The sequence below is a fragment of the Osmerus mordax genome, chromosome 24 (genome assembly GCF_038355195.1).
Source record: "Osmerus mordax isolate fOsmMor3 chromosome 24, fOsmMor3.pri, whole genome shotgun sequence".
NCBI lineage: Eukaryota > Metazoa > Chordata > Actinopteri > Osmeriformes > Osmeridae > Osmerus > Osmerus mordax.
Genome location: NC_090073.1, coordinates 9,852,469 through 9,864,303, shown reverse-complemented (window position 1 = coordinate 9,864,303; position 11,835 = coordinate 9,852,469). Strand labels below are relative to the sequence as shown.

Genomic DNA, 11,835 nt, shown 5'->3' with positions numbered 1-11,835 from the left:
CTTCTTAGCAATTTTACGCTTCTGATAACCACGGAAATCCAATCAAAACGCATAATTATCTGTTAAGGGTATTATTATTATTTTTCTTACTATCAAATCAATTCGTACACGAATTCATACAGGGTGGCAATTGTTTAATTGGCCAATCATCAAAAAAAAATCTGAATTGCAAAGGATGAACACATGAAATGGAGACACTTTTGTAACCATAATATGTTTGGCTTCAGTTTAGTAAAATACCTTTAGCCTAAAAATCACACCATGTCCTGGAATTTAATGTAAACACGGTACACACAAAAACATTTTAGCCAAATTGTTGTAGCAAATTTGAGAAGAACAGGAGATAACTTTGAAATCTATGGACACTTCAAGATGCATGGAAACCATTACATAAATGTCCTCTGATCATCTGAACTGGAAAACCCTCCAAACCCCAGAATCAGTATATAAGATAATCCAGTTTTCCTGCTGCTTGCAAATGGCCTCCTTGGAAGTATTTAGGTTGTTGAATATTTTGTGAGGCTGACTCGGGATTAAAAAATGTCAGTGTAAACCATCTTAACAGTATTACGATGTACTTTTACTGTGTTTGGTAGGTTAACAGAATATTAGAAATCCAGAACCAAGGCTTATCCATTTGATATACTAGATAATATGTTTGTGGCTATTAAATACCAGGCGTTCCTGGACTCTGAATAACAAAACACTGTTAGAACCCCACACTTCTGATCCTTGATTTTCTGCTGTACTTTGTCCAAGCCCTATTTGTACATCCATTAGGATACAAAGCGTTTGCTAAATGAATAAAATGTAAATGTGATGTATCCTTTTCTGAACACCTAACTGAACTATCCAGTCTGCCTATTCAGCAAGGCATCAGCGTCTCAGTTTAGCATGACAGAGGAGGCGACCCTGGGAAGACTTCCTGAGTGCTTCCACAGTGTGGAGAGCTTCATTAACATCATGTCTGCAGCAAAGTACCTCAACCGCAGACTATGTACCTCAACCGCAGACTATGTACCTCAACCGCAGACTATGTACCTCAACCGCAGACTATGTACCTCAACCGCAGACTATGCCGAAAGACAAATACACAAAAGTCGGTGGTTTCAGTCACAGGCTAAAATGCATGTTTTCAAAAAAATGCGCCTATCTGGTCCACTGATTCCCCGGCATGACGCAATGTTCCCACATCATGCTCAAACCAAGTGAGAATAACTACTGCTTTCCTGCTTGTCTTATTTTGTGAAATCACTGTCAGTCAAACTCGAGCTGGAGGAAAGTGTGGAAGTTAAGACAAGGATTGTGTGGTGCTTTTTTTTACCTTGTGTCCCTTTAACGAATGAGTCTCCTGTTTGGAAAAGATGGACAAGGAGAAACAAAAAACTGCTAGACTGATTACAAGTCTACTGAAATTAAAAGACAATAGTCATGTAAGAATTATAATACAAACACCTTTTAATGGTACAACAGGAGCTGATAAAAGCCATATATGTTGCTGTCTGTGATTATACTTTGCCTCAACTGTTCTTTTCTCAATCATGAAAAAAAAAAAATTAAGGTATTCCATCCATGTTGACCTAAGCTAACAAAAGTCAAACATCTTCACCAAAACAGAACAACAACAAAAGATATATTTTCTTGAAGACTGAACTAAGACCAGTAATTCAGTGTGTAACTGCAAATACAATAAATAAAAACGAATCGACTCCCTCAACCGACATCTAGCCTACAAGTCACCCGTATCCGTCCCATCCCCGTTCTCGGCCGCGAGCCTCCTACAGGTCGAGGCCTCCTCCCCCGTGTCCGCCCGGCCGCACCTGCAACGGGGCTGCGACCTCTGCCGAGCCAGGCCAGTGAGCAGCTGGAGCACCCTGATCTCGTGCTCCATGCGGGCCCTCTCCCTGCGCTCCTCCCTGTCTGCCGCCTCCTTCTGCCTGCGGTCCTCCCTCTCCAGCCATTCGGCCAGCAGTTCCTGCTGCCAGCGGCCCTGCTCGCGCCTCTGGACCTCCAGACGCTCCAGCAGGCCCCGAGACTCCGACACCAGGCTCCGGAAGCAGTCGGACAGGTGCTTGAGGGCCGGCTCCAGGGAGAGGGGGAGACGGGGGTCGGTGGGGGCCGGGCCTGCGCTGTGTGTGGGGGTGGGTTCCGGGAGGGGAGGGAGGGGAGAGGCTGGGTGGTGGAGGGGTGGGGGAGGCGGGAGGTTGGGAGGTTCGGAGGGTGGTTCGGAGCTCAGGTCATCCTCTGTTGGCGCACCTGTGACAAACAAACACAGATAGTTAATCGTGTTATACTGATGACAGGTGAAGGTAATGGCCATCGATGGGTTCACGACAGCTAGTAACTGTAACACGGCACTTACTGAAAGCTCTAGAGTGCAGTAAAGACTCCTGGAGGTTGACTGAACGCTGTGTGTGCGCCATAGTAGACGTGAATCCGGCGTTATGGAATTCAAACCCATCCGTGCTGACCTCTCTGTCCTCCTCCACTTTAACCTCTGCGACCAACTGCCTCAACGGCCGCGCGCCCACGCCTCCGTCCAAGCCCCCCTGCACAGAGTCGACCTGGATCCCTTCCCTCTCGCCAAAAAAGCCCAGGTGACGCCCTCCTGATCCAGCGACGGAGTCCAAACTGCTTCCACCGACCCCCGCCAGGGCCTTCCTCCCCAGAACAGCGTCCATCTCAGCATAGTACCGGAACCCCCCGGTCTGGGAGCTGTCCACGCTCCTCAGCAGCTTGGCTCTCACGTAGTTGGCCTTGAGGGTTTTGACGCGTAGCCGGCACTGGTGCGGGCTCCGGGAGAAGCCCATGTCGCTCATGCGGACCGACAGGTGTTTGAACACGTGACGGTTCCTCAGGTTTTCCGCCAGGCTCTTCTGCACGCGCTCGTCGCTCCACGCGCACAGCAGAACCTGCGTCTCTTCCACCGTCCAGTTCAAGGAGCGCTCGGCTTCCCGCTTCCCTGCACAGGCGCACAGACATGAGGTAAGATGTCTTCTTAAAGTGTGCATTAGTCTCAGTGTACATTGGTCAGGTTGTTTTTGTTGTTTTTTTTTTAACATTTAAATAAATTGATATTTCAATTTCAATAATAGGTATTCAATGCCTTTTAAAATTCAAAACATGATGTCACTGATTTGCATCCATAGAAAGGTGCTATCTAAATAAAGTTTGATAAAGTCACACGCAACAACGTCCAACAAACACCAAACATTCTGCTGTAGGTTGTTGGGTTTATAATGTTTGCAAAGATAACTGTCGCCAATAAACGCCAACAGGCACTTTGTATCACATTTAAACAAAGCTGTCCCTTTAAAATCTATGCAAATCTTTGGCCAATACTGTTTGAATGGGTTGAAATTCCTCCAAAGAACTGAAAAGTCATTAATGGGTGGAAAACTATCTGCAAAAGAGCTAGCCTTTGCGAAAGCAGAAGTGGGCTAAATGCTAATACTTTTCTGCAGCCAGCACGTTATTTTAAATACACATCTGACATCAAAGCAGTCTGGCTGTCACTTATTTTGGCATTGGGAACATTGCTAGCCAACTAATAGCTTCCTAGTATTGATTGCCTCTGCAGTCTAGCTAGCCTTTCAAGTACGTCCATAAAACTAGCTAGTTAGCTGCATATCCAAGGTGACATCCACATACCAAGCAGCAAAGATGCAGCTTTAAGTCACGCCAGGACATGAACAATCTGAGTGTAGCACCTCGGCTATCTAGCTAGCCGAATAACTTTATGGCTGTCTGCTACCGTTAGCTAACTGCTTACTGCAGGGTCGATTAAGCACACTAGCTAATGCTACAAGTAATGGTATAAAATAAGACTGTATGCCATAAACTTACTTTTTGTGGAGGTTGAAACAGAGTTTGGAGAGTTAATCACCAAGAAATTCATGATTGTTTTGAGTAAACAACCACAGCGGTGCGATTCTCTTTCTTCCGGTTTGGGAGTTTTGCGTGACGTCATAGCTGGATTCTGAGTATACGGTAGCGTGATGGATGGACAGGACACATTTACCCCCTAAAACATGCTGCAAAAATGTTTCTCTCTATCAGTATTACTGACACATTAGTTATAACCTCTGACATTCTAATAAACATTACAATAAACAACTGTGAATTACAATAAATTCTGCCAACCAGGGTCTACGAAATGTTCAATTAATTTGGATTTAGATCATTTGGCACAATTTGACATTAGGCCTACTTAATATTCAAATTAGGTAAAATATTAACGAAGTAATGACGTTTTAGAGAATCTTGAATACTTTTCTTTCTCTGAAATAAAACTGAAGAAAGGAACATGGCTGGAGTGGTAGTATAGCCGAGTTCGGCTCTGGGTCGTTTGCACATTCCTGCCTAGGCTGGTAGGAGCATTAAGACACGATGTCGCCTCTCAATTTCACTGTCGCTCCTGCCTTTCATCCACAAACGCCGTAATTAGAGGAGCCTTAAATGCTGCGCATTTGTTGTTTTAGCTGCTACTCTAATCCAGCGATATGCAGTCAGCCACTGATTAACGTCTGTATGGCGTTAGACTTCTAGTTTGGTAAAGAAATTGGGTTGGAAGTTTAAAATCTTAAGTATTGGTGTTTTTTCGTTACCCTTTCATTACCTTGCATTTGTCTTAAAAGGTTGATATTGTCCACAATCACAGTAGACTGTAATAATACAGTCTTTTTTCTTTTTCGTTAAAAACAAAACAGTTATGAATGCTACAACTGACATTAAACATGAGTTCATGTTTAGGTCACCTAAACATGAACATCAAACACCATGTGTGATAGTGGAACGTGTTCAATCATGCGAAAAGGCTAACGGCCTCTATCTCTGTCTCCCGCCAGGACAGCTTCAATTCTCCCAGCTGATAAATAAGAAGCTGTATTGCATCACAGCGTGCTGCTGAATGTGGGAGAGCTTGGGTATTCTGCTCGGCACTCGGTCCTGATAGCCCACAGCATCAGGAGGCTACTGCAGGGAGGGTAATAACAGGGGTAGGAGTCGTACCCCCCCCCCCCCCCCCCACACACACACACACACACACACACACTCCACTGGACAGAATACACCTCTGGACTGTTCTGGGTCACAGTTGAACATCACACACACAGGCTTGCATGGTACTTTCTTCTTCTTTTTCTTTTTTTTACAACTACGCAACCCTAGCACACAGACAGGCACATGACTTATGTGTATATTAAGTTCTGTAAAACAATAATCCAGGACTCTCAAATAGACATAGAAACCGGAAAACATACTTCCCCTTTCTGAAACGTTGCAGCAGAAGAACGGTTCACCTCCAGAAAAAAACGCATTCGTTCCCAAGAGGAGGCCTCCGTCTGTAATATATTACCTCAATACATAACCCCCCAAGATCTGTTACACCGCCTCAGATTGAGCCGGCAGTGCATCCTCTACCCTGAGAGGAACGACAGGCTGTAGATCTCTCGCAGGTGTGGTGCAGGAAACCAGGTCAGTGAACAGGAGACGAGGAGAACCGGTGTTGTACCGAAATCGCTCACCCTATAGCTGTTATCCAGCTTCCCCTCATGTGTATTATTGATCAGGGGGGTTCCCAACCGCAGAATATAAAAACACACGTAGCATTGCCCCCGCGAGTCTTTTTTAGGCTATCAACCAGGAACGAGCGGCCTTCAGAACCGTTTTCAAAAAGCAGGTTTAAAACGCCAATTACAGAATACTTGGTCGTGTCCTTTCATTCCCGCTCCCTTTGCTACGATCCACTCATTTGCGGTTCTTCGTTTGGACCGATGTAGAAACCCAGTGAGAAACACTCGCTCTGAATAATGCAGCTTCTTCAGAGTTCAGATGCACGTGTGCGAAAACGATTCCATACATTCAAACATTTTCAAAAAACCCTGTGCCATATGTGCTGGGAAAAACCCACTTCAAAATGAGTCTATATCGGTTTGTCTATAAATTAAGGTCTTTGTGAAACCACGCAGTTTTGATACACATGAACACATGCTGTTCTTTTCAATCACTGATGACAGCTGAGCCTCTGAAAAATGCAGAGAAATAATGGAAACAAGATTCTTCTCTTACACTCCACTCCTGTTGGTGTGAATGTATTTTTTTGTTATTTTTTACAAAAAGCTTATAAAAAATATGTAATGCAGTAAGTCACATTGCCAACATTTCTTCCACACAATCCATCTGAGTCACATATGTCAGATGATCTATGTTAGTATTTGGGTATTTCCACCTTGAAATTCCTTTCCTTTTGTTTGAGTGGTCGTTCTCACAACAGGAACTAAATCTAAAACCAGAACAAAAGGCATGGACGACTCCAGGAGGGCTTCACACTAGCTGTACCCCTTGTTGCTACAAATAAAGCTTTGTTTGTAGTTAAAAAAACATGTCAAACACCACATTCCTTAGTCAAGTCTATTTTCTAGGGTGTACTGCATAAGCACCATCTATTGTTTACATCTGTGGGTTTAAAGCAGGTCAGTATGGCCTGCTGAGGAATGGAGCCATTCGTAAGCCCCGGCGGTATAACAGACAGTTACATCATGAGGCCAGTGAGACCATGCCTTGAAAGTCAGACGCGACCGATGTAATGAATGAATGGTACGTCTGACTGATTCTGGGCCCTTCGTTTACAAAGAGCACCACGGCGGTTGCAGAGACAGAGACACTAGCTGACTGGGTCAGTGACTATCACATTTGGTTCTTTGTGAATGAGCAGAGAACAGAGTTGTTTTTCTTCTTCTTAGGATGGGACACTGTGTTCCATTTGCTTCTCCATCCCTCTTTCAAATGGTGCTCCACTTTAACTGTCCCCCCCCCCCACCTCCCACCCCTGTAAATCATTCCAGATTTTCTTTTGTGATTACCCCCCCCCCCCCCCCCCCCCCCCCCCCCCAAAACCCAAACGTCCACCCCGCCTCTCCCCCCCAGCCTTCGGCTCCGCGTCTGTGGAATGCGAAGGAATTCGGCCCACCTAATTCACCATGGCAACCCATCCTGGGTGCCGAGGGTGTGTTGACCTCTGAAGGGCTCTCACGTTACTCCCGGTAAGATGATCCTGACCACACAGGAGGAAACCCTGGCTAGACCCCTCCCTCCTGATGTGTCAATCATCGTCAATCACAACAACATGACCAATCGAAAGCATGTGGAAAAACGCCTTTTCACAAGCTCTGGAATGTTCTAGACCTATATAACTATACAGTGTGTATACCTGCGTAGATTGGTGTGGATTTAAGGCTTTACTTGGGTGAGTCTTATGAAGTGCTGGATGCAGGGTGTGATGTCACAGCGGATCCTTTGCCATGAATTTGAACAGAATCAGAATTCTCGCTCTCATCTTGTCTACTAACTCTGTCGACCAGTTTGAATTTATTCGGCTTTTTCTAAATCCACTCAATGTCTATAGTGACTTGAATTTCTTCTCTGGAAATGAAGAACTGACCCTTAACTGAACGTGACATTCAAAGAGACCAGGAAACCCAGATATTCCAAAAAGAGATTCACAGACATAAACAAACCAGACAAGTCCTGCTCACAGAAGCCTGATGCAGAGAAATAAGTGATGCGTTTTGATTTGTCCGAATAAAAAAAAGGGGGAAGATGTTTTCGACCTCTGCGCTCCCCAGTTCCTGCCCATCCCTTAGATCCTCAGAGATTTTGTTGTGAACTGAGAGATCTGCAGAGAATTTCAGACAGAAACACCCACAGCAGGATGAATTCAAGTGAGTATTGCGTTTCTCTATAAACAACATCAAAAACGAGTTAAAACAAAGTGCCTTTCATGTCCATCCAACACTTCCTCAGTGAAGAAACTCAGCTGTCCCTTGGCATTCAGAAAACTTGCAGAGATACAAGAAAGAAGAATAAAAACACTGGAAAACGTTTACAACCTTTTCAAAACAAAAACATCTGAAGAAAATCCATCAGAGGTTCATCCCATAATCTTTACAACGCAATAACTAGTCTTTATCTGCATCAGATAAGGTACGTTATTTTGATGTGAATATAAAATGACCAGGCACCAGAATCAGTAGTTGATCCCAGAGCAGTAGAACTTCTCAGCAGGTGTCTGTAGAGAACAACCAGGATCAGGTTGCATGCTGGGATACTAACATTATGTCTCATGAGATAGCAAAAACAGGATACAGGTCATGTGACTGGTGCTTTTAACGATGAATGTGTGTGTTTGTGGGTGTGTTGTGTCTAGATAGGGCAAACACTTGTACACAGTTCTTTTAACCTGTAAACAAGATTTATCTTAGCCACGCTGACTACACACACACACACGCACACACAGTGTTGGAGCAGCATTCAGCTAAGTTAATAAGGTCTGTCTGTGACTCTACAGTCTAGACACTGACTCTCATTGTTTATCGAAGGACACAACGACAGAGACTCAGAGGGACGAGTCACACCAACCAGTACAGAGAAAACATTTTGTCATCATATTACAATACATCAAATGTTGTGATCCATCGTGTTTTTCAGTTAATCTGTTCTGCTTGTGAACCCTGCCCGACCCTTTGAAAATCAGTCTGTTTCTCCATTCCACCTAGGCACCTATTTGTTCTGTGTGTTTACCTCTGTTGATGCGGCTGAGAATCTCAACCCGTCGATATGATCGACCACAGGTGCAGAATTAACAATGAGCCCACAGGTGTTTCTAAAGAAAAACACCATTAACTACAGCCCAGAAACAAGAGACACGTGAGAAATAACAAGAACACTGATGTCACGTATCTGGGATCACACGTAATCAGTCTGGGGTAAAAGCATGACTGTGTGTGTGTGTGTGTGTAGGAAGAGGAGGAGGGCTGGGGGAAGTCAAGGAAGCAATGTGAGGACAACAACCAGACCAGCTTCTTGACAAGCCCTCCCTCCCCCCCTCCCCCCTTCCTTCCCTCCCCCTCCTCCCCCACTGCTACACAGGACGGGATGACGTCCAACCCTTGTGACAACAAATACAGAGGGGAGAGGGGGGAGGAGTTGGGGGGAGGGGGGTGGGAACACCAGAGGATCAAGGATAAGGAAGGGACGAGACAAGCTCTCTTCAGCGTTTCTGCTCCAAAGGTTTCATTTGACCCCACAGTGACCTCACAGAAGGTGCGGGGGCAATTCTGTTTTCAAGCATCAAAGACCTCACTGATACATTCTGCTGGCTCGCAATCATTTCTCTTCAATACTCTTAAACTGTGAGGAACATTTTTAAAAGGTGGCCCTTTGATTGAGAGCACCACACCATGTCCTGCTGCTCCCGAGACCTAGGGGAAGCTTTCGTAAGACGACAGACGAGCAGTTAGGGAACACGCCTCTCGGCACAGACTTGTCTGGTGGGAGTGTGTTTTGGTGTGTGTAAACAGGAGATAGCGGATGCAGGAGAGTGTGTGTGTGTGTGTGGCCTGTGTGTGTGTGTGGCCTGCCTCTCCTCGCCAGCCTAGCGGGTGTGTTCTTGGTTCCGGTGAGAGAGAGCACCCTCGCCCACACCTGCTCAGCCAAGCGCCTCAGCTGAGTTAACAGGTTCTGTCTGGCTCTCTACCACAGAGCTGCTGATTGGAGGAGCCATGCTCTCAGAGTACTGCTCTGGGAATGATCACGCACTGATAATCTGCTGGGTTACATCATAGACCACCAACCACTCTCTCTTTCCTTCCACCACCACTCTCTCTCTACCTCTCTCTCCACACCGCTCTCGCTCTCCTCCACCTCTTCATCCACTGGTCCTAACCGGCGGTCACAGAGAGATGGAGCAAGAGAGAGAGAGAGCAGGAGAGAGAGAGCAAGAGAGAGATGCAAGAGAAAGAAGTGCAATTGCACAAGATGTCCAAGATAGCAGCCCGTTATGTAATCTGGAGGTTTTATGTAACGGCCCCAAGTCACTGAATAGGAACAGAGTTCTCTCTCTCTCTCTCTCTCTCTCTCTCTCTCTCTCTCTCTCTCTCTCACTCTCACTCCCTCTCTGTCTCTCTCTCTCTTCCTCCCTGCAGCCATGGTGGTGCCCTGCAGCGGTGCTGGTACAGAGAGGGGCCAGATGGTGGCAGGGTGCCGTGTTCAGGGGGCCGAGGCCTGTCCAGATGGACAGAGACCTGGGTCTCTGGCCCCTAGAACACAGCCTTTCCAGAGACGACAGAGGGAGAGAGAGAGAGAGAGAGGGAGAGGGAGAGAGAGAGAGAGGGACGCGGAGAGAGAGAGAGATGGAGGGAGGGAGAGAGAGAGAGAGAGAGAGAGAGAGAGAGGGAGGGAGGGAGGGAGGGAGGGAGGGAGGGAGGGAGGGAGGGAGAGAGAGAGAGAGAGAGAGAGAGAGAGAGAGAGAGAGAGAGAGAGAGAGAGAGAGAGAGAGAGAGAGAGAGAGAGAGAGAGAGAGAGAGAGAGAGGGAGGGAGGGAGAGAGAGCCCTTTTCCAATCAGTTTCAACTAACATATTAGGTCTTTCCCCAGCCACGAGACAAGACGTAAACCGCCTGGTACCGGCTGGGACCAGTCAGAGGCTCTGCCTGGTGACAACACTGGGGAGCAACAAGGCCAGCATGCAAACAGGAAGCTGGAGAGAAGAGGGTTTGGAGTGCCTAGTTAACAGCTCCAGTCTGTGAGTTAGTTCTGTTTTGGCTTCAACCACGCTACTGTTAAAAGGTATTATGAGCAGGGCCCTTCCCCTCTAAAAGCCTCCTTCAGAAGCTTCCGTAAACACGTGGTTTAAATTTAGGGTTTCTAAAAATAACCGGATGGGCATGGAGCGACTGGCACCGGTGTAAACACAGCTGTCGGCCATTTTGGATCCAATCAGCAACAGGACCCCAAACAATCCATCTGTCAAGAAAACAGCGACTTGGTGTAAACTGCTGCTAGTTGTTTCATTTAAACAGTTATGGTTTTCTTTGCTTCTGTGCTTTTCTGTTATTTTCCGTTGACTCAATCTTTATTTTATGATGCTGTATAGAATTGACCTCAGGTGAGTTTGTTTGGAATGGGAAGTGGGGGGAAAATCCTATCAGGAAATTGTTTTGTGGAAGCGGACCATTTCTACAAAGAGTCTACTATGAGGTAGGTAGAGATACTTGTGTAATCGTACTCCTTAAGGAAACGTTCCACATACCACGATCTAGATCTGAACCCATGACCCACATAGGTTGATGGCAGTGTGAAATGGGAGGATATTATGGTTTTCGGGAGGTAAATGTAATACGAGTGCTGCAGAGATATAATGGATATTTTTCTGTGAGGAACATCTGCATGGTGTTTGCATTCCTCAATATCTATACCCTCGAAAATACCGCTAAGGTCAAAAGGTGAACTTGAACTTTAATGTGATCCAGTCTCAGCAATCACTCTTCCAGACGCCCTTTGCTTCATGAGAATAGGCTGACGAGCCAACGCTTCACAGTAAGAACCCTCTGTTCTTAAGAACCCTCCCTCATCAAGTACCTAAAGCCTGAAGGGGCTTCACACTGTTCCCTGGGAGAGAAGGGCTGATCACTGACATCACACACATCTCATTCATAGTCAGTTCCTGTTAGCGGGTTCACATCATTGGAGAGATCGGCAAATCAAGCAAATGCTGTTGTGACATTGGTGTAAAATTGCAGGTTTTGTTGCTTTGTTTGCAGAGGCACAAACACATTTACTATTGATGTAGGAAAAGTCAAACGAGTAACTCTGCTGCCGAGATGGACAGAATGAGGTTATGGGACCAGAATGGAAAACTTCTGCGCTTCTGTTTACTCCAAAACCAAAATATCTCTGCAGAGAAACGTCACGTCTCGGAGTGCCTGTGGCCGGCTAGCGTGCACACGGATGGGAGAGAACTTTCCTCTGTAGCCCGGAGGGTGTTCTGTGCCCCCTT

The 11,835-nt window shown here is 46.1% G+C and overlaps 1 protein-coding gene across 1 annotated transcript; it reads right to left on the bottom strand.

Annotated features, from left to right (window-relative positions):
• Window positions 1-1,434: 1,434 nt before the first annotated feature.
• On the bottom strand, window positions 1,435-3,938 carry LOC136932929 (uncharacterized). The gene is made up of 3 exons (XM_067228246.1): window positions 3,847-3,938; window positions 2,363-2,962; window positions 1,435-2,256 (listed from the first exon to the last, which is right to left on the bottom strand). Exons 1-3 carry the CDS (start codon window positions 3,896-3,898, stop codon window positions 1,730-1,732), a joined length of 1,179 nt encoding a protein of 392 aa, XP_067084347.1. The 5' UTR covers window positions 3,899-3,938; the 3' UTR covers window positions 1,435-1,729.
• Window positions 3,939-11,835: the final 7,897 nt, after the last annotated feature.

Bases quoted from the DNA above. Each gene is read 5' to 3' on its own strand.
- LOC136932929 (XM_067228246.1), bottom strand. From the start codon at position 3,898: ATGAATTTCTTGGTGATTAACTCTCCAAACTCTGTTTCAACCTCCACA. The intron at 2,963-3,846 runs GTAAGTTTATGG...GCGCCTGTGCAG, and splicing joins TGTTTCAACCTCCACAAAAA to GGAAGCGGGAAGCCGAGCGC. The intron at 2,257-2,362 runs GTAAGTGCCGTG...TGTTTGTCACAG, and splicing joins ACTGCACTCTAGAGCTTTCA to GTGCGCCAACAGAGGATGAC.